The following is a 20,139-nucleotide window of genomic DNA, read 5'->3' as shown; positions in this document are numbered from 1 at the left end:
GTCAATAGCTAGACTATGAACACAACTCCATTCTGCTTGTGCTGCTGCCAATAATTTGCTACAGACATTAATTGCTAAACATCATAGAGAAAACCAACTTGCTTTACCAAGAAAGCCATATGTTCAAATCTAAGAGAGCAGAACAAGGTTATACAAATTAAAAGAACTGCAAAACTGTTAATTCTTTGTTATATGCTTGGAAATGTTTGTGTGAAGCAGGAGTTATAGGTTTTTGTTTCTTCTTAACTATCAGCATAAGCTAATAATCCCAGCTCATTCTAAAAATTCAGAAAACTGGGATAGAACTCCTTTGCACATTTTCCTCATACAAGATTATAACTTGCACCATCTGCATTATTGCTGATCTTCCATGAATAAGAAAACACAAATACAATTAGATCTCCAGAAAAAAAAAAAAAATAAATGGGATTTTAAAATTGAGTTTTCTGGCAAGACTATGAGCAAGATATCTGTCTTTTAAAAGCCATGTGTCTAAAACAGAAATGATGATGACCTACCTACTTGAGACACCTAAAAAAAAAAGAAACACACTAATGTAAATTGTCTAATGTAAGGTGCTACAGAAGTGCAAAGTATCAGCGCATTGCAAAAAAAAAACAAAACCAAAACAACATATATATACATATAGAAATATATATATATATATTTAAATCAACTCAATGAGGATGGAATTTTCATTGTTTTCTGCATTAATGCAAAGAGATCACAAGAGGAATGAAAGAGCTAAAATCCTTATCTAGCATAATGATCCAGGTCTGTGAATGTGATGTTGTGCTCACTGTTTACAAGAGAGAAGTGACCTTTTTCCCCCTAGCAAGCCATGTTTTGCTGCCTGCATGCCTGGGTTTACCCTCCCTTCCCTTCTCAAAATCATAACTTACCAGAGGGAGTAGTGACCAGTTTAGTTGTCATGACAGTCCCATTACTGCTAACCACCATAATAGGTGAATTGCTACTGCTGGGCAATGCCGCTGTAACTGGTTTGGGAAGGATTTTACTGAGCTGCACCTGTTGAGTGATTATTTTAACACCTAGGAAAGGAGAAAGGTTACTGTTAAAATACAGGCACGAAAAGTTACTTCCTGAAATGCTTTCTCAGACTGAGCCCTAGTGGGCAGGTAGCCTCACAAGGCTTCTATTCTGAGCCCATTTATTCTTGATTGTGAAAATACTTTTCTTCTTTTGTTGGGCTGTTTTCTTTAATTGTTTGCTTATTGTTTTGTGGGTGATTTTTTTTTTTTTTTTTTTGGTTGGGTTTGGTTGTTATTATTATTTTTTTTATATTTCTTTGCAAATAAGATATTCATCATCTTTGCTTTCATGTGCCTGTTTCAATTCCTAGCGACTCCCACTGAGTCCCAGGATTACATTCTACCACTGATTTGTTTCATTGATTTTTAATCTTTTCAAGTTTATGACTCAAAAACTAGAACACGTTTCCCAGGCCAACAGGTTACAACCAATACCAAATTGTTTCATGTACCGTTAAGTATCTAAATAGGAAGTAGTAATCCATAAATTTAATCTGTTAAGTTTTAATGTCTTAAACAGCCCAGTTGAATTCCATCCTTGTGAACACATAAAAAAGCTTCCTGCGCAATCAGTTCAGCTGGGTGTAAGGAACTAATGTAACATTGGCTATAGAAGGTTGCTTTAAGCAAAGTATCATCTCTCCAGTTATTGGTTATCTTGACATTAAGAGGAACTGGGCTGAAACAAACTCTGAGTAGAAGTAGCAAGGATGGGGACACCTCATTATGGCAATAATTTTGCTCACTCTCACTCAGTTATCGAAGAAGAATGGGAGATGTGTGAGATTCACTTCTCAGTTGCAAACCAAAAGGTCACTGCTGTCTGCTCAAAAGTTATCCAGGCTGCACGTTTCTCAGGTGGTCAAGTTCTGTGTTGAGATTCCACTGTGTTGGTTAAGTGCTACAAAACACCCAGCCTAAATGAATCCCACCCAAATGTAGGCATTTGTATTTGTACACAAAGGTTTGTAGGTGAGCAATTTTCAGGCCATGAAACATCCTCCAGAGATGTTTGCTTCTTCTGCATTGACTATAAGCACAGTACAGAGTATGTAAGCTCCAAATCAGGAAGGAAAAACTGAAGCCTTTGAATCATCCAGACACAACACTGGATAAAAAGCCAAGCCCTCAAGAAAATCAGCTCACATCTGCCAGAGAAAATAGGTTGAGAATCAAATGGCATTTCCAAAGAAATTTAAACTAAAAAGCACTCTGAGTCTAAAACCACAGTAAAAGGCACAGAGTGAAGCTCTTATTGATGAAGCACTGTTTTGTAATTGGAGGATGGAGGTGTCGTATTTGTCTTCATTACAGGGCATTTTTTCCTAGGCAGAGGTGGTGTAATCCAAGAAGTTTATTAAAGGACAGGGGTAGGTTTGTTTGTTTCTTCATTCCATTGCCTGTTTTAATTTTTTTTTTTTTTTTAACTAAACAGTACAAACAAAATAATAATTTTACCAATCACATTATTAATATAAAACATGGATTTAAAAATACTTTGCACTTTTATAGCACTTTTTGTTTTAGAATTTGGTAACTTTGCAAGAATTACTTCTTATTTTACAGTAAAGTGAAGCCAAGGAAGAAAGATTATGCAACTTGCCCAAAGTCAACTGAACGAGTCAACATTACAAAAAGAATTAAGATCAATTCCCAGACTCAGATCTAATTGTATTTTTGCTGTGACAAGTACCTCAAAAATAGATCTCAATTTCTGGACCACAAAAAAGAATTGAAACAAGGATTAATTTTTTTTTCCTCCAGTTGATACAGCTGAACAGCTCTTGGATCTTCAGAAAATCGGTGTCTTCGTGTTTCAACTAAGTTACTTTTCAAGATAATTACATACCTTTCAATGTCTAATGATAAAATACTTACTCTGCAGTAACTCTGCAGTATGGTCTGCAATACCTGAACCAAACAAGAATGGCAGAACCAAATTCTTCAATTATTGTTAGCTGACAAAGTAATATCATTCTTCTCTATTATTTAATTTTGAAATACTGTCCTTAAGCAGCTACGCCTTCACAGCTCCTTCTCTATGTTTGGGATAGAATCTGGCCCCTGCTTTCTTGAGGTTTGGGAGTAGATCACAGTTGGCAATATAACTCAAGATTAACTCCAACTACCTGATTCCTGTTTGATCTGAATGGTGGGCTTGATGCCAGGTGGAAACTGAGATTGCTGGGGCTGCTGTTGAGCTACAGAAGACTGTGCCACCTGTTGTTGCTGTGGCTGCTGCTGTTGTTGCTGCTGTGGCTGCTGCTGCTGTTGCTGCTGCTGTGGCTGCTGCTGCTGGGCCTGTTGCATTTGGTGCAGTTGCTGCTTGGGGGACTGCTGATGCTGCTTGGGGAACTGTGCTAAGATCTGCGTTGGATTCCCAACCAAACCTTTTGGGGATGGAAGTCTGGTAGAGGCTACTTTGATCGCCGATGTGGATACACCTGCAAAAGAGTAGATGGTTTGGGATTTAACAGGGCAACGTGAAAGAAAAGTATGATTTCTTTATACATATACTCTTTCATTTAAACTGCCTTTACTACTGAAGAATGCCAATAAATACAGAATGGTTAAAAAAAAAATAGTACTTGTGCCAGAAATGCCCTGTTTAGTGTCCAGGGAGCTTTATACAGGCTTTCAATGTGACAGTAGGATATCTTCAGGCAACTAACATGAAGACCACAATTCTAGCCTATTTCCTGCACCTTTTGTAGTACAAATAACTTCATGAATCTTTTCAAAGCCAGATCTTCAATCTTCAATAAAGCAAAATGTTTACAGTGAATAAAAATCAAGACTGCAACAAGCTAGAACGCAAGAATGACAAATGTCAAATCCATCATTATAAGGAAATATCCATTAGTGAACAAAAAATTATCTTACAAAAATGAATCAAGTAATGGTATGAGATTTAGAAAAGTATGGAACATACTTTTTTTCTGATGAAAGGTTAAACAATCTTACAAGTAATAAAGTGGTGCAGTCAGATGAAAAAAAATCTCCTGAATGCATAAGCATTTAGGTTATTTCCTTGCACAGCTGGCAGAGCTGTCAGAACATTTCCAGCAAATTTGGGCTTTACCTCAAATTCTGTACTGTACATCCGCAAGCCCCAAAAAAGAATCACAAAATGGCTTGGGTTGGAAGGGACCTCAAGGATCATGAAATCTCCAACTTCTCCACCACAGGCAGGGCCACCAACCTCCCCATTTCATACCAGACCAGGCTGCCCAGGGCCCCATCCAACCTAGCCTTGAACACCTCCAGGGATGGATGGGGCATCCACAACCCCAGCACCTCACCACTCTCTCTATAATCCAACATCCAACCTCTGACATCCAACCTAAATCTTCCCTCCTTCAACTTCAAACCATTTCCCCTTGTCCTGCTGTTATCCACCCTTCAAAAAGAGTTGAGAAAGACAAAGTTCATGTCTTACATTGGCACTTTCCAATCAAGTCCGTGCTAAAGCAGAAGGCTTTACTCTCCTCTCTTACTTTTCCTCTACAGTTATAGACAGCTATAACACTAACAGAGCAACCTAGAATTCTGACAATCTAAATAAGCAACCCTTTTCTCACTGCATGACCTATCAGCTTCTCCCTTTCTCGGTCAGTCGCTCTTGTTTACTGATTTCATTTCTCCATGGTGGGAGCCATTATCAGTTTGCCACAACATTTCATCAACGTTTTATCTTTCGTAATTACATCGAATCTTTAACCTGCATCAGTCACTTTTGAATTGTAGCTGCCACTTCCGAGATCAAATCCAATTAAAAATTCACGGTTCAATACGAAACGCTGCTGTAAGCTCTTGTGTGCTGTAGATCACTGACACACCTTAAGGATTTGATTAACGCATGCAATATGGACTGCAGAATACCTCCTGAGCCTTCATTTGGCTCAGCAACTTTTTGTGGACTGAAAAATGGACTGAAAAATACAGACCAAGAGAAACGCTACACAACAATTGTCACTGTCAGGAACAGCAAGTGGTGGTCACTGAGGTCCCCTCAGTCACTCACACCTTCCCACCCAAAGAGACAGCCAACGGGCACAGAGTTGAATCAATCATGCTAGCAGGCATAGATGGAAAGAGAAACCAGCAACTCAGGTGTTTTAAATTCAGGCTCACTCAGATCTTAAGATTAAGGACCTGAAAGTCAATAAAATATGAAGATAAAATGTATAAGCCTTTTTTAGAATATTTTTATTCTAAAATACTTCATGAGTATTACAATACTGAGTATGTCAAGCATAAGCTTAATTTACTCGGTGTGAACTTTCCATGTTTCTGTGAAGGCATTAAGAGAAGCAATCAACACGGTATTGAAATGATCCTGGAAATACCCATTCTTTGTGAATCAGACAGAGCTCTCTGAAAACACTCATTCTGGGGCAATGTTTTAATGCCCAAAGAAATTTTTTTTTTTTACCTCAGAACTAAAAGCTTTGCCACACTGCCTCATCAGATTCTCTTTAATAACTGAATTTACACATCAGTGGCTGAAGAAGGAAAAGAGCTGTGTCCAGCAAGAATTCCTCTGTAGTACCTTGGATTAATTTCATCAGTGGAGTGTTTGTTTTTAACAACTCCTCTTTCGAACTCAGCATATGTAAACATAAACCTCATCTCTATGCTGTTCTCAAAGCAATCAGCAAAAAAGCTCTTAAACATACGTTTTCATCATACCTTGTGCTACCGTTGACATGACCACAGATGGCGTTGATGATACCACAGCAGTCACAGCAATTGTACTTGCAGTACAGGAAGGAGTGGAACAGCTACTGCTGCTGGTGCTACTGCTGACCAGAGAGGACTGAGAAGCAGTGATAACCACCGGTTGTTTCTGAGTAGTTGAGGCGATGACTGATGTTGGAACAAGTTTTGTAACTGCTGCATAGTTGTGGGACTTGGAAAGGATGTTGGGTACAAAAGTTGAGCTTGGAGATGTGGTTACTATAATCACCTGAAAGGAGGGGAAAAAAAAAAAAAAAGAAAGAAGAAATTCATGTGTTCTTTGCACTTACAAAAAGCATAAGACTTCAGTAACATACTGGTGTATGAGCATTTAGTTCTGGGATACACGTTTATCAAGACCATTTAAAAGTGTGAATCATGTTTGCTGGCAATTAAAAATTTCCCTTAGTTTGAAAAGACGGTTATAAACATTTCCTTAGAAGGCTTTTGTTTTGTTTTGTTTTTTAGAGATAATTCTATTTTAATTAGATAGCAATTGCTTGTTTGAAGGCAAACAGACAGTAGGAATTAAGAACTCAGTTCTGTTAACCGAGCCAGGAAGCCTGAAGCCCATTTTGAACAAAACAACAGGGAGTTCAAGTAAGTTTTAAACATCATTCTCTCTAATCTAGCACAAATATCAAGAAATGGAAATAAAGAGGATAAAGAAATGTCTTTTTCTCTTCAACAACTAACAGCTGCTGAGTCAGTAATGGGAAATTACTGGGAATAAATAGGAAAGTATCTTTGATCCACAAGGATGTAAGCAATCAATATTTCATCAGTGAAAAATCTGTTCTAGGTTCAGAAACAATTTGTTTTAATTAGAGTCCTCAGTAACAATAAATTCATTCATATCTGCCTGAAAACCATTTGTCTGAAGACAATAAGCATTACTCCTAGTATGATCTTCACTTACAAGGCCATGCTCTGATTTGACATTGACATACACAGAAAGAGGTCTGTCCTTATGCAACTGACCTAGAAAACTGCCCATCTCTTACGTTTTTAAGATGGGAACTGCTTATGTAAGGAGGTTTGTGCTATTCTGTTTACTCCTACCTCCTTGCATTTACAAACACACCGTTGAAATTGAAACACACAGGACAGAAATACAACGCAGTTTGCCATGCAGGAACTTCAAGAAACGGTTTCAATAATCCAATCACCCCCACATCATTTATTACAAATCTATAAATTTAAAACTTAGTCATGATTTCACAGAACAAAATCAAATAGAAAAGAGGTACATAAGGAGAAAATCAAATCTTGGCAAGAATAATTTGAAGGTTTTATACTACTTCCCAACGCTACTGATATCTTGCTCTGAATTGATGGAATGGATGGAATCAAGACAGCAAATTTCACCACTGTGGTTGCCTCTGCCTCTCCTTTCTCCCCACTACTTTTATGATCCCTGCTACTTAACTGAGTTTTTAAACATTTTGACATGAGGAAAAACAAAACTTTACTACCTCCACCAATGACAGCACATTTACCACACCTCACCATCACCCAAAGGATAAATTTTCCATACCCACTACTTCACCTCCTCATTTCTTACTCCAGGAAGAATGCTTTTGCTGTGCCACCCTTATTTTCGCCTTCTGTCTAACCGCAATTTAATCAAAACACTCTTCTGAAACTGCTCCTGGGCTGTGGCCAAATACACATGCTGAACACTGCATAAGCTCAATTTTGGTACTAATCTTGCATGTGGAAAAGACCCTAAGGTGTGATCAGAGTTTAATTTTGTTTCTTCAATAGTCAGATGGCACTAGAAATAATAGTTTCTGAATATTAGGGCCAGCTCCATTCCATATAGGATAACTAATTTAGGAGCACCACGACAAGTTGCAGGTTATGAAGGAAGATTATTCATATTAATCTTCCTAAGTAATTCCTAGTGCAACAGGGCATTAAACATCTCAGCTAAGTATGAACATGCAGGATGCATCTGGATATAATCACAACTCCTGAACAGTGTTGTTCTTCAATCAAAGCAAGAGATAAAACCATCAGTTAGAGGTTATTACATAATACGACTTTGTTTAATCATGCAAGGGGAAAAGTCTTGTCACGTATTACAGCTCAAAATCAACTGCTGTCCTGTGACTAAGCAGATTTGGATCTTTATGTTCTGCTGTGTTAATTCTGGGAGAAGAAACGCAATGATGATTAGTGATCTTCCCGCATGAAATATAACAAGCAGAATCTTCTGATCTAAAAACAAAAAATTTCAAATTTTGAAACTTAAATCGCAACGATTATGTCTTTGAAATATTATATTTTAACATGTCCAAACATTCAATGGCATGGAGATGTGCCAGGGAAGGATCAGGCTGAGTGTGGGGAAAAAGTTCTGCACCAGAGGGTGGTAGGCATGGAACAGGCTGCCCAGGACAGTGGCCATGGCCTCGAGCTGCCAGAGCTCAGGGACACAGGGTTTGGGTTTTGGGTGGAGCCAGGAGCTGGACTCGGTGATCCTCAGTCTCTTCCAACTCAGGATATCCTGTGATTACATGTTAACTTGTCACCAGAACTGCATATCTTTCCACAGTAGAAAGACTGACTAGTGACCAAGAGCAAGTTGCTTTTTTTTTTTTTTTTTTTTTGCTTTTGTTACAGTAAGATATAAATTCCTAACATTTACTGTATTTAGTCCTATCAGCCCTATTTTGAGAAACATCAAAACCCAGCTCCTGAAGAAATAAATGAACCAAACTGCCAGAAGCTGAAGCTAGATTCCTTCTGTGTCCTACACAGAGGATTTCATTACAGGAAGAGAAGCCAGAAATTGGAGCTGTGACATTATTAGTTGTTATGGCAAGTCTTTCTCCAACCCACTGAGATGTCAAAACAATTCTGAAAACTGGCGTGTAGAAACTAAAAATTTCATTCATACCCAACAACTTCACTCATAACCAGCTGCACTTGTTTAAAATGGTGCAGTTCCAATTTGAGTCTAACAAGTCTGTCATTTAATTTAAAACTGCACACTGGGATTTCTCCCACCAAATTTATCCAGTGATGTATCTTAGTATACCTAAATCCAACGAAAGAGGGCAGTGTGACAAGCTCAGACACAAACACTACTATGATGAAACAAATGATTTTCCCATAGCTGCAGACTAGCAAGAGTCACAATGTGCAAACTAAGACCTAAAATTTCCAAATCTGAATGAAGCAAAAGCACATCTGCAGAAAAGATTCTGCTGACAGTCCTTTCTCTTCCTTTTGCAGGTTTAGTACACTCCAGTTTTAACTACCAAGTATATGTAACACCATGGGCAGTTAGGGCGAAGAAAAATCTTCCTGCACAAAAGGTGAGCCTAAAAAGAGCAGCAGGCTAGGTAGGTTAGTCAGGCTCTAAACTAGTTGTGTGTTTGCTGCAGTGAATGCAGGATGTTCTGTTTAGTGATGTATGCTCACTCACAGATTTCTATGCATGTCTTTCCGAGGTGAAGACTGATTAAGAACACTGTCAAAGAACAGTAAATCAAATGAAAACAAAGACCTTGGAAATGGAAAAAGGCCAGAAAGCAAGTTCTTTATTGCATGTTACTTCAGTTGTATTGTCCTTGTTATTAAAGTTTCCAAACCCAGGACATGGGAACTCTGCTAAGCCAGAGTAATAAAACAATTAACAAGACTATCCCATGTGAAGGTTTGAGTTCAAGTGTCAAACTCTCATAGTCGGAAAAAAACAAATGCTTGTCAGTAGCCAGCCTACAACCAGCCTGTCAGTATCAAGGCCAAATTCTTTTTTCTTTTTGCCTCTCTCACAAGTCTGCCTTAATTAATAACTGCGCCAAGAGTTAACTTGGTCTGAAGCATTAATCTTTTTTAAACCTTAAGGACAAAAAAGCAGACAGATCTGAAATGCACTGTTAAGCATGGGAAAGTAGTCATGCAGTAGAACAGCCACATAAAATCTGAGTCCAATAAAAAGTTTCAAAATGGGTAAGCCTCCACATGCTGCATTCTCACAGAACCCGGGCATACTCAGCTGAGATGATGAAACTGATCTGATCACCAAAATGCTGTTCATGTAGAATGAGAAACTGCACGCTAGAACTAAAAGGAAAACAAAGCCCTCCCCAGTCTTCCATCAGCTCCAGTGGCAAGCCTTATAGACCCCCGGATTGTAGTCTCTAGACAAAAGGCATGCCAAGGGAAAGTCCATGCCACCTCTCCTGGAAATCTACTACTGCAAAGAATAATTATAAGTAAGGAAAATAGAAATAAGAAAGATTACCTTTGACCAATAGTTGTTACCATCTGAAGGCTGTTCAGTGGCCTATGTGATCCAGTTCTCAGTGGATCAGTGTCCATATCACAAAACCCAACACCACAAATGGTACTAACTGGCAACCTTGTTGGCAGTCTCACCAGAGAGGCCAAGAATTGAATGAGCATGGAGACTGAATCCCCTCTCATCCCTAGAAGTGGTCCCTTCAGGTCAGGGTTGAGGCACATTGGTGGGGCAGTCTGGGGGAAGCTTGCACTCCCGCTGCCTGTGCTGTACCTGTTCTGTGGATAAAAAGAGGGCTTCAGTCTCCACAGCCGTCAATCCAGGTCCTTTCACACACAGGTGAACTAAATTCATACACGAGTTTGGTTTTCTCTTTGTTTTAAAGAGGGATTACCTTATCCCAAGCATAATCCTTAAAAAAAAAAAAAAAAAAAAAACAAAAAAAAAACAACCAAACAGCTAGACAGTTCACAGAAAGGAAGAGTCAAACATCACATCTTATTCACTGATAAAACCAAAATAAAGTAACATTTGGCAGCTTCCCCCACATACCTTCTGTGTTGTTGTGTTTGTTGTCTGTGTTGAGGGCTTAGTGAAGGTTATTTTCACTGGCGACATGTGTGGCGGTAAGGAGTTGGCAATGCTCTGCATTATATTACTCATCTTGGGGCTGCCACTTACAGGCACTGTGATTGTTTTAGTGACAGGAGTCACTGCCTTCGGGACTTCTTTCAGGAGAACAGGGGAAGAACTGGAAGAATTAGTTCGCCGTCTTTTGCGGGGCTTTTCATCATCATCTGAGCAGCTGACACCTGGAAGAGAAGTGCTTTTCTAAATTTATGTTTTCCCCTACTTGTGGCTCTCAGTGCTTTCCAGAACACTTCAAACTTACTGAGCTTTGCACACATTTCCAAATAAAAGAAAAAGAAACAGAGAATAAATTATATCTTATGGTCACAACCAACCCACAACACATCATAGATGTGTTATGTCCTTAATGAAGACCCCACTTACAGTGCCAGAAAACAAAGAAACATAACCCCCAAAACCTTGCTTGGCTGCTTCACTCCTTTTAAAAGACAGAAAGAATGCAGAGCCAGTGCTGGAGTTTCATTCTATCTCTAGAAGTTAGTCCAACGTGACTGCACATACATGGGAGTTAGGATAGCATCAGTTTAAATCTTCATACTACACTGCTGTTGCTGGTTGTTTACTGGAAAGCTGAAGTTTATCCTCCTGTAGCCTTTCCTGATTTCAACCTCTGCACATTCTTTTTGTTACAACATGCTTTTTGTTACAGTACCTTTCTCCTTTTCACATCAATATAGCATCTCATGTTCCACTTTCATTCATAACATACTTAAACCTCACTTTGCAAGTTTAGTCTGGTGCATTTTGTGCAATAGCAAGGCATCACCTTGCATGCAATTACAGAAAACAAGTCTAGCCTCAAAGAATTTCATTCATCCCCACAACTGCCGACTGCACAAGTAGAAACAAATTACTGCAACATTCAACTGAGCAAGAAATATTTCATTCTACAGCATGATCAAGGGACCATAAATACATATGAAATTTTCCTAAGCAGGCAAAAGGTGCATAAACTGATATGCATTGCAGAAAGACACAGTTTAACTACCTCGTAAATTCTTAGTTACTAGGTAACGTGCATGTTTACCAAAATAGCCAGGGATAAACAAATTCAGTAAAAACATACACAGGGAGGACTTGATGCTCCTCTACAGAATAAGATTGAAGATCTTGTATTATATGCCTGTGGCTTACAGACAGCAAACAGAGCTATAGCAAAAAGCATTCTCGCTGGTAACACAAAGAAACATGGTTGACAGACAATCTCTAATTAGGGTCAGGATCTAACTACACTCAATCTAACAACTAAACATTCAGGCATTCAAAAAGTAAAGATGCAGGAATGAACATGGACAAGTGGCATAGCAAATGGTGTCCAAAAGATGGCATTCTGTATTAGCCCATAACCAATTCATTGGCAGGTACACAGCAGAGTCACGCAGAAGGCTGATGGTTGCCCCCACACACGGATGGGAAACTGACCAAGAGAAAAGCTTGCAGCTTCAAAGATTAGTCTCAGCACACTGAAACACCATGATTAAGCACGGATCTACAAGTCAAGGCTCAAAACAATTTCCTTTATGGACCGGAACAAGCCTAAAGGTGAACCCCATCCCTAGAATACCATGAATATCTTTTAGCAACAGGCTCTAAGTACTACACAAAGTACACTTCGTAAACTTGCAATGAATGCAAAGTCATCGATCACAATGAAAGTGGGCAGGAGTTTCAGAAGGAGATGAGAGAAGTATTCATCTCAATTAAAAAATAAAAAAACACACGCAGCCTGCACGTTAGGACACAGTTGTTACCTTTGTGCATTACAAAGAAATACTGGAGATAAAAATGTATTTTTATCCACCCTCTTCCACAAAACAATAACAAAAGACTAAACAGATTGAACCAGCTGAATATTATCTCCTCTTCTTATGTACAGCTCATTTCATTTCTCATTTTCACTGCTGGGGTTTTGTAAGAATGTTATTCCTGTAATTTCATGCTAGAAGCTGTACTTCTGCCAAGTGCTCCAGAAGCACTTAACTCAGAAGTAATGCAATTCGACTGTAACTCACACATGACAAGCAAGGCAGCAGAGAACAGAGGAGTTAATGGCTCAATCAGGCTGTGACTTGGGTGAGGTCACAACAGATCGGACTGATCAAAGGCAGGACTATAACTCAGCTTGTCCAAGTTTACTCTTGTTCAAGTTTGTTAAAACTGCTGTGACTGATGCAACACATTCTGAAAGATGGACAATTCTTTTAAAAGACAGAACAAAATAAAGCAAGTGGCAAGGGAGGAAAAAAAAAACAACTAAGAATGGCTGGAATAAAAATGAGAACCTATCATCTCTCTATTGTGCGTCTAGACTGGTTTTATACTCATTATCATGTAATAATTCAGTAAGTCTAAACTAAATTTTTAAGAGGTGAAAAACATTTTCCTCTTCAATCATTAAACTAAAACAGAGTGATGAGCACAATGAATCAGAAAAATTGAAAAAAACCTTAACGGGTTTTGTAGGTTGATACAATCAATACAGATGATTGCAGGTAGCATTGCAGTCATGTAGAGTTTGTTGCTTTTGGCTAGCAGATGTTACACAAACACGTACACACTGCATTAAGATCAATTTTCAAAATGTTAGTTATCCATAACAACAATACAAATAGCAAATAGCACTTCTGAACTACTTGTTTATTAATCTCGATTTGTCATCAGCCTTTTGATAGGCATCAAAATTCAAATAAAATCAGAATAAAGCACTTTCAATTTCACATAAAAACCAGCTCGGATGATTTGGACGTATTTATGAGGACTTACTCTGCTTTTGGAACTAGCTCATTTATTAAACAAGAACAAAAAAACCCACCAAAACAACATGAAGAATGACTGCTTCTATTCACCATGTGCTGCATTTCCAATCTAAACACATGAAGATGGATATTTGTTGAGGTCTCATATCCAATCGGATTTCCAAAGTTGCTTAGGTACTTCACAAAAAATTTGCTACCAAATGAATCACAGAATTACTAGATGCAGTAAACACTGTAATGTGTTCAACCATTGAGTTACACCTTAGAAATCTTTGCATTCTCTCAAGCTGCTACTATTTGAACATAGTATGCCAAAAGCCACATTCTTAAGCAATGCAAGGCTAGTTTAGAGCAAGTGGGGACAAGCACAACGGCTCTCTAACTGAAATCATAGAATCACAGAATGGTTTGGGTTGGAAAAGACCTTTAAGATCATCTAGCTCCAACCCACTAGCAGGGACACCTCTCACTAGATCAGGTTGCTCACAGCCCTGTCCTGCCTGGTTTTGAAATAAGGGCACAAAAATATTTCCAAAATAATGCATAGATCAGCTGTGGAAGTGGGAAGGAGAGATCTTCCTAACTCAAATAAGAGACTATTTGCAATACTTAAGCAGGACAAGGAAGAGGGAAGTCCTCTGCCAAAGCAACCTGCAGGGCCACCTTAAAGATAACTGCTGAATAAGCTGGATTAGAAATCCACTGATACAAAGCAATGCCTATACTTCACTTTCAAAATATTTTACAGTCTTGTTGTTACTGCTCCCTGCAGTAATTACTTTGGAAAAGGGAAGCAATATGCTCATTCTTTAGACTAAACTAAGGCATAAAGGCATTAAATGACTTGCCCAAGGCTAGAGTGTCTATTTCAGTCCACACTTCAGCCACAAGATAGGCCTTTTTTTTGCCTTTTGTTAATCAGTTACTATTATCACTTACTTTTGACATAAACAGTACTTCCACTAGGCAAGAATATACTGGAAACTGATCAGGTGGGTCTAAGGGACTTCACTGTTGCTACATTGCAACTGGGAACAAGGGTAGATGTTGAGGTTGAAGAGGTACTTGTGCAGGAATAGCAAACCACCACTGAAGAGGAGAAAAGACACCTTCCATATAAGTGAAGCACAGAAATCTATTATTCTACCACTATCTCAGCAACTGAAATGCAAGCTAAAGACTTATTGTGGGGCATTTACTTGCTTCTGCAATCCTGTTATTGTTGAATACTCATAAGTTTGATTTCAGCATGGCCATGGAATGAACTGCCTTCAGAGGAGAAATCTAACCTCCCCTCCTCTCCTCCCATACCCAGAAACTTGTGCTGCCATTTCTAAGGTTTGTCTTTTCATCCTCCTTTAGAATAATCAGATGTTTTACACTACAGTTCGTTCATTTATCTTTAATTTTAGTGTTCCTTCAGTATAATGATCTCTTTCATTTCTGTAAATTTTTATCTAGATAGGTAACTGACAGAAGACAGTTTCTGCCTCCCCTCAAATGTACATCACTTGAAGAAATTAAAACATTCCTTGAGCAATGAGCAAATATTTTTGGTAATGGCTATTTTCAACTTTACTTTCAAGTCACAAAACAATGCTCCAACAGTTCTTAGAAAACCAGAAAAAAAAAAGCCTCTTTGAAGAAGTGCTACACATCCTGTAGTTGTATGAAGCATAGCTGAAGGTCATCCAGCCAAGTTACACAGAATACGTGATAGCACTGTTTAAAAGAAAAGTAGAAATCAATCTTATAACTTGGTACATTTTCAAAAAAGAAAGATTTGGATTTTTAAGGCAGCTAGCACTAAGAAAACAATTTAAACCATGAATAGCTTGTGTAGAACCTCAGCATTCTCTCACCTTCCTTGTTTCCAGTTTCTGCAGGGACTGGAAGAGACGCGTTGTGCTGAACAGCTGCGTTGGCAACTGCATTAGCTGTAACAGTGAAAGCTGTTTGTGGAACAAGCCGTGGCATCAGCGGCACCAGCCGACGACCTTCTATAGACCATTCCGAAGAGCTGTTTGGCCCAGACATACTAAACAGAAAGGAAAACCTTTTAACTTCTCTGCTGACTTTCCTACACACTCAGCATTCTTACTTAAGTTCCTCTTTTCAACAGTGAAAATTTAAAAGGCTGTTTCTAAAGACACACTAGAGAAATACCTCCAGTCTTCTTCCTTTCATGACAGCCCTTACATTTTTCCCAGCTGATGCAGAAATCCTCCCATAACATATCTAAGAGTTGCTGCTTCTTTTAACGTGATGTTTTACAAAGCCCTTACAGGGCTGTGGATGTCATTTTCAACTCCCCCATATTAGATTATCTACTATTCAGGTAGAGTTAGTTTACCCTCCATTTCCGGATGACAAAAATACCTAGAGATCACATAGATTTCATGAAAGATTACCAAAACTGATTATCTTGCAAGAGAAAAATCTCAGCTTCTAATGCAACTCTTGTTTTACCTCAGCAGAAATTTCTCAGACTGATTGAAGTAGTCCCAAACAAAGTAATAGCACATGAAAAGATTCAAGCACATCTTTCTCTACAGAATCCAGCCTGCTCCTCCCTGATCTGCTGTAGGGAGCCTGCTTTGCAGGGGGCTTGGACTCAGTGATCTCTAAATGTCCCTTTCAACCCCTACAATCCTGTGATTCCTCTCATTTTCTCTCAACCTTAGTACTTACACACAAACCAGAATGCTTCAAAAAATGCTTGCCTAGATAGAAAGCTGTTCCTGCTTATAACTGTTTTACAGCACTCATTTGAGAAATCAGTAAAATCAGAATGACAGATTATTTTTCAATGCTGTTATGTTGTTCTTAAACAAACCAACCAATTTAATGTATTAATATATTCCAAAAAACAACTTCCCACATGAACTACTGCAAGCAAGTTGCAGCAAAAGCTACAACAAATTAGTTCATAAAATGCAGAGGATCTGCTCTGCTGTTAAATCTTGATATGCTTCAGCATTCTTCATACATATTCACATAGTACAAGCAGAGCTGCACCAGCTGAGGTAAAAACACATTTTTTAAATCAAATATAAGACTACAAATGTTGCGCAAAGCAAAGCTAGCAAAGTCTGCTTTCCTAATGAGTTAGATCATTTAAGTCAAATACTACATTACCAACCATCACTTACAAAGAATTTACCAGAGGGAAAAAAATAAAGAGATGCAGCACTTTACAGTTGCACCTTGCCTGGATTACAATATCTCGTCCGTTTGAAGTTCGCTACTTCGGGACAAACTGTACTCTTGCTCTGGAAAATGCTAAAAACAGAACTACTGCTTAAAAAGGATACTTAATTCAAGGAAATAAGCCAGACTTGACAATACAATGCTTATTTTTCTTTTATTATCTGTTCTCTTTCTCTAAAGAAGTGTGAAGAAGTCCGTGGGTTTTTGTTTGGTAAACAGCACATTTCTAATTCTTTAAACATGAGCATTAAACCACTAAAATGTTAAATATCCTGCAGCACTAGCACAGTATGCTAATCTTGGCAAGTCCACGTTCAGACAATTGCTAACTCCAAGAAGCTTGTTAGTTGCACGATTTCCATTCTCTTTTCCTCATTATAACACCTAGGTTACATGAGGCAAACTAAAAATCAGTGGTTATAACACGAAAGAAAATAGGGAATCATCACAGTCCACCCCTCTTTCAGCACACTTCTTAAGACTATTAACTATCAGAGACACGTAAGCGCTTGTCCTCTTGCTCCTCTCCACCTCCCAAAGTCACATGGAGCCTGGGAAAGCAAATGCAAGGAGAAACCAGCCCAAGTGATGCCAGCATAGCAGCTGCATCGAGCAGGGAACAGTGGACACTGATGTCATCAGACAGCTTGCTGCAGTTCTTTTTTTTCCACCTCGCTGCTAATGCATTGTTTTCCACTAGTGTCTCTCATCTCTTTCCTTCCTTTTGTCTTTCTGGTTGGACAAGTATCTCTTAATACGACCTTCACAAATGCATTTAAACACAATTCAACTCAGAAACAATCATAAAACAAAGATGAAAAACTGTGCAAGCTGTTCATCAAGTTTACATTTTATCTCTTTTCTCTATTTTGTTTCTTCTGGTCTATTTTACAGAAAGCTCCTCTTGACTCTTCCCTATGTTGTGCCATATTGTGAACAGGATGCCCTGAGATCCAAAAGGTTAAAACCGTTCTGGCACCCTGACCTAAATCTGATACGGTAATTCTTTCAGTCAAACACTGCTCTTTAAATCACCATCAATCTTGAAAGTTCTATCGTTCAGTTAAGGCATAATGGATTTTCCAAAAGGCACCTTTGGAAATCGTGGAGGAAATGACCTCTAACTTACTTGTGTGCAATAGTCGTTAGCCGTTCATCATTTACTGCTCTTCGAACTTCAGCACGATGTCTCTCTGTTGAAATACTATTAAAAAAATACCAATATATTTTAGTCAAAGGGAGACATGAACATTTATCTACAATTTTCAGCTAAAACGAAACTTATGAATAATCCACTCAGGAGACAAAGGGGGACAGGTATTTAGGTTTCAGAGATTGTCACTTAATTTTTGCTATCACAGTGAGAAAGTATGAACATATCATTGCACAACAAGTGCTACTGAAGAATAAGGAGAACATTACTGTTCGCTGGGTACCACTGCAAAACAGCCAATTTCCAAATCAAAGATGGAAATATCAAAGTAGAAAAACTTATACAGAACATACAGTGTTCTTCTTCGCTGTAACGTGGTCCCTAAGACCTCAAAATCCTACCCTGACAGAACTTGGAACTAGCAAGCATTCATGAGATAGCTGCAATCACTAGATAACTCAAAAGCCACCAGCAAAACAGTAAATCTTCACCCACAGAAACTCAAAACAAACCAGAATCAAGCGCCCATAAGATGGAGAATCAAGATTTGTTTTACAATGGTTAGTGATAGAAAAAACATGTTAGGTTCTTAAAAGAAAAAAGGCCACCAAGCTCTTAGTTTATAAAGGTCAGGGTTACCTAAGCACTTTAGAGAGTTCTCCAAGAAGATCCTTCTTCTCTTTCGTAAGATCTCCCTGTGCACGTAAGGCACTGATGACACCTGCATATGCCTCCAGTTCTGAGGAATTAGAGCAAACAGTAGTTCTATTTAATGCTCACAGCAAAAGGAAAAAATGTTATTTTCAGTATTACTGACAGTACTCTATTAATTTCCAAAATCATTACAAGGAATGTGTCTTTCAATTATTTCGCGCTTTTCAGGAGAGATTGATGGTTTAGAACTCTCTCAGTCAATTATTCTGCAGCCTACAGCTTTTCTATGAAACAACTGTATCATCACAGAGGATTATCTAGTTGTATAAACCCAAGCACTCTCCGAGCTGACAGTTCAACATAGAAACCTTGAAAAAAAAAAAAAAAAGAGTCCAGCAATTTGAGTAGTAGCTTAGAACTCTCTAGAAGCAGAAGAAAATATTTAATACGTATCACTATTAAAAGTTGCAAGGCTTGGAGAAGAAATACTGTCAAAAGAGTAATGGACTTGTTTTCCTAACACTGCTCTTTAATTAGCATGGAGAGCATAAGCTCCATTTTGTTAAACACGATCATCATTATCTTTTCATGCCCATTCACCAGATATGTACAACTGCTCGGATCTGAAAACAATGCACTGCAGTGAATTAAAGCCATACAGTACACCAAACAATCCAGCCAGTCTTAAATGTAAGGCCATCGTGAAGATTAGCATGCAAAAATGTAACTCTGATGTAACATAAACATGTAATACCAGGTGACTCCTAAGAACACCATCAGAGCTTTCAAAATAACATGATAGCTAAAGGCTACTGAAATACTGGATGCTGTCCTACTAAACAGGGTAAAAAATACCTAACGCATGTACAGTTGGAGTCTGCTAGCTTGCTATTCTAAGCATAGCACTACGTGTTAAAGAAAACATTACTAAGGGCCATGCTTTGAACCAGCAATACCAATTATTTTGCTATTTCTGCAGATTACTTTCATTCAGAGCTCCATTTCAACAACCAGTTATCCCACCCCCACAACAGATCCCAGTTAGTCAGAAGCATAAATAAAAGGGGCAGGCCAAAACGTAACAAGAGCCCCAAAACACATCTGAATTTTCTTGCAATTAAAGAAGACTGATGCTGCTCAGACTGGGATTCCAAAAAGCCAATTAACAAATCAAATCAAGGAGCTGTGCTGAAAAGAAGCCCTGCTCTGCTGCCCTGATTAAGTAGGAAAGACACAAAGCAGAGTCGCCTTGGTTAACTCCACAGCCTGCACAGGGATGCTGGGAGACCTACAGAAGTATTTGCAGCTTCGGTTATAAAACATTTGCTAATTAATGCAATGGTGATTATTAATATCAACATTTATTTAGATAACCATGTTACAATATTTAAGATACTAATTATTTTCCTCTGTTAACAACATAAAATAATCCTCAGATACAATTGTATAATGACTTAGCAAAGAGATTCTTCTTTTCATTTTCAATGCAGATGCTCTATACTAAGACTAACAAATGCACACTCTGGCTTTTTGAGAGTTAGAAAAGATTACATAGAAGCTGTAACTAGCTTCCTCACCTTCCTGTCTACACAGCATTACTAACTGACGTGCTCTCTTTTCAAGCTGAAACCACCAAGCAAGTCAATAAATGCTTCAAAAACCAGGTTT

The 20,139-nt window shown here is 38.4% G+C and overlaps 1 protein-coding gene across 8 annotated transcripts in view; it reads right to left on the bottom strand.

Annotated features, from left to right (window-relative positions):
* Nucleotides 1–20,139, bottom strand: part of EMSY (EMSY transcriptional repressor, BRCA2 interacting) — a 35,803-nt gene that overhangs the window by 12,737 nt on the left and 2,927 nt on the right. For 7 of the 8 annotated variants that reach the window (XM_042838187.1, XM_042838193.1, XM_042838185.1 and 4 more), the window contains exons 3-9: nt 18,457–18,556; nt 17,794–17,868; nt 15,317–15,492; nt 10,600–10,859; nt 5,745–6,021; nt 3,182–3,496; nt 903–1,052 (exon numbers count right to left, since the gene is read on the bottom strand). In XM_042838187.1, the coding sequence (XP_042694121.1) occupies nt 903–1,052; nt 3,182–3,496; nt 5,745–6,021; nt 10,600–10,859; nt 15,317–15,492; nt 17,794–17,868; nt 18,457–18,556 (1,353 nt within the window). The remainder of the gene's footprint in view (nt 1–902; nt 1,053–3,181; nt 3,497–5,744; nt 6,022–10,599; nt 10,860–15,316; nt 15,493–17,793; nt 17,869–18,456; nt 18,557–20,139) is intronic. The other variant, XM_042838191.1, reaches the window with a different exon arrangement.

Source organism: Centrocercus urophasianus, unplaced genomic scaffold (assembly GCF_019232065.1).
Source record: "Centrocercus urophasianus isolate 14NV4802_14NV808 unplaced genomic scaffold, USGS_Curo_1.0 seq_74, whole genome shotgun sequence".
In the NCBI taxonomy this organism is placed as follows: domain Eukaryota; kingdom Metazoa; phylum Chordata; class Aves; order Galliformes; family Phasianidae; genus Centrocercus; species Centrocercus urophasianus.
Note: the sequence above shows the minus strand (reverse complement) of the source record. Positions and strands in the feature narration are given on the sequence as shown.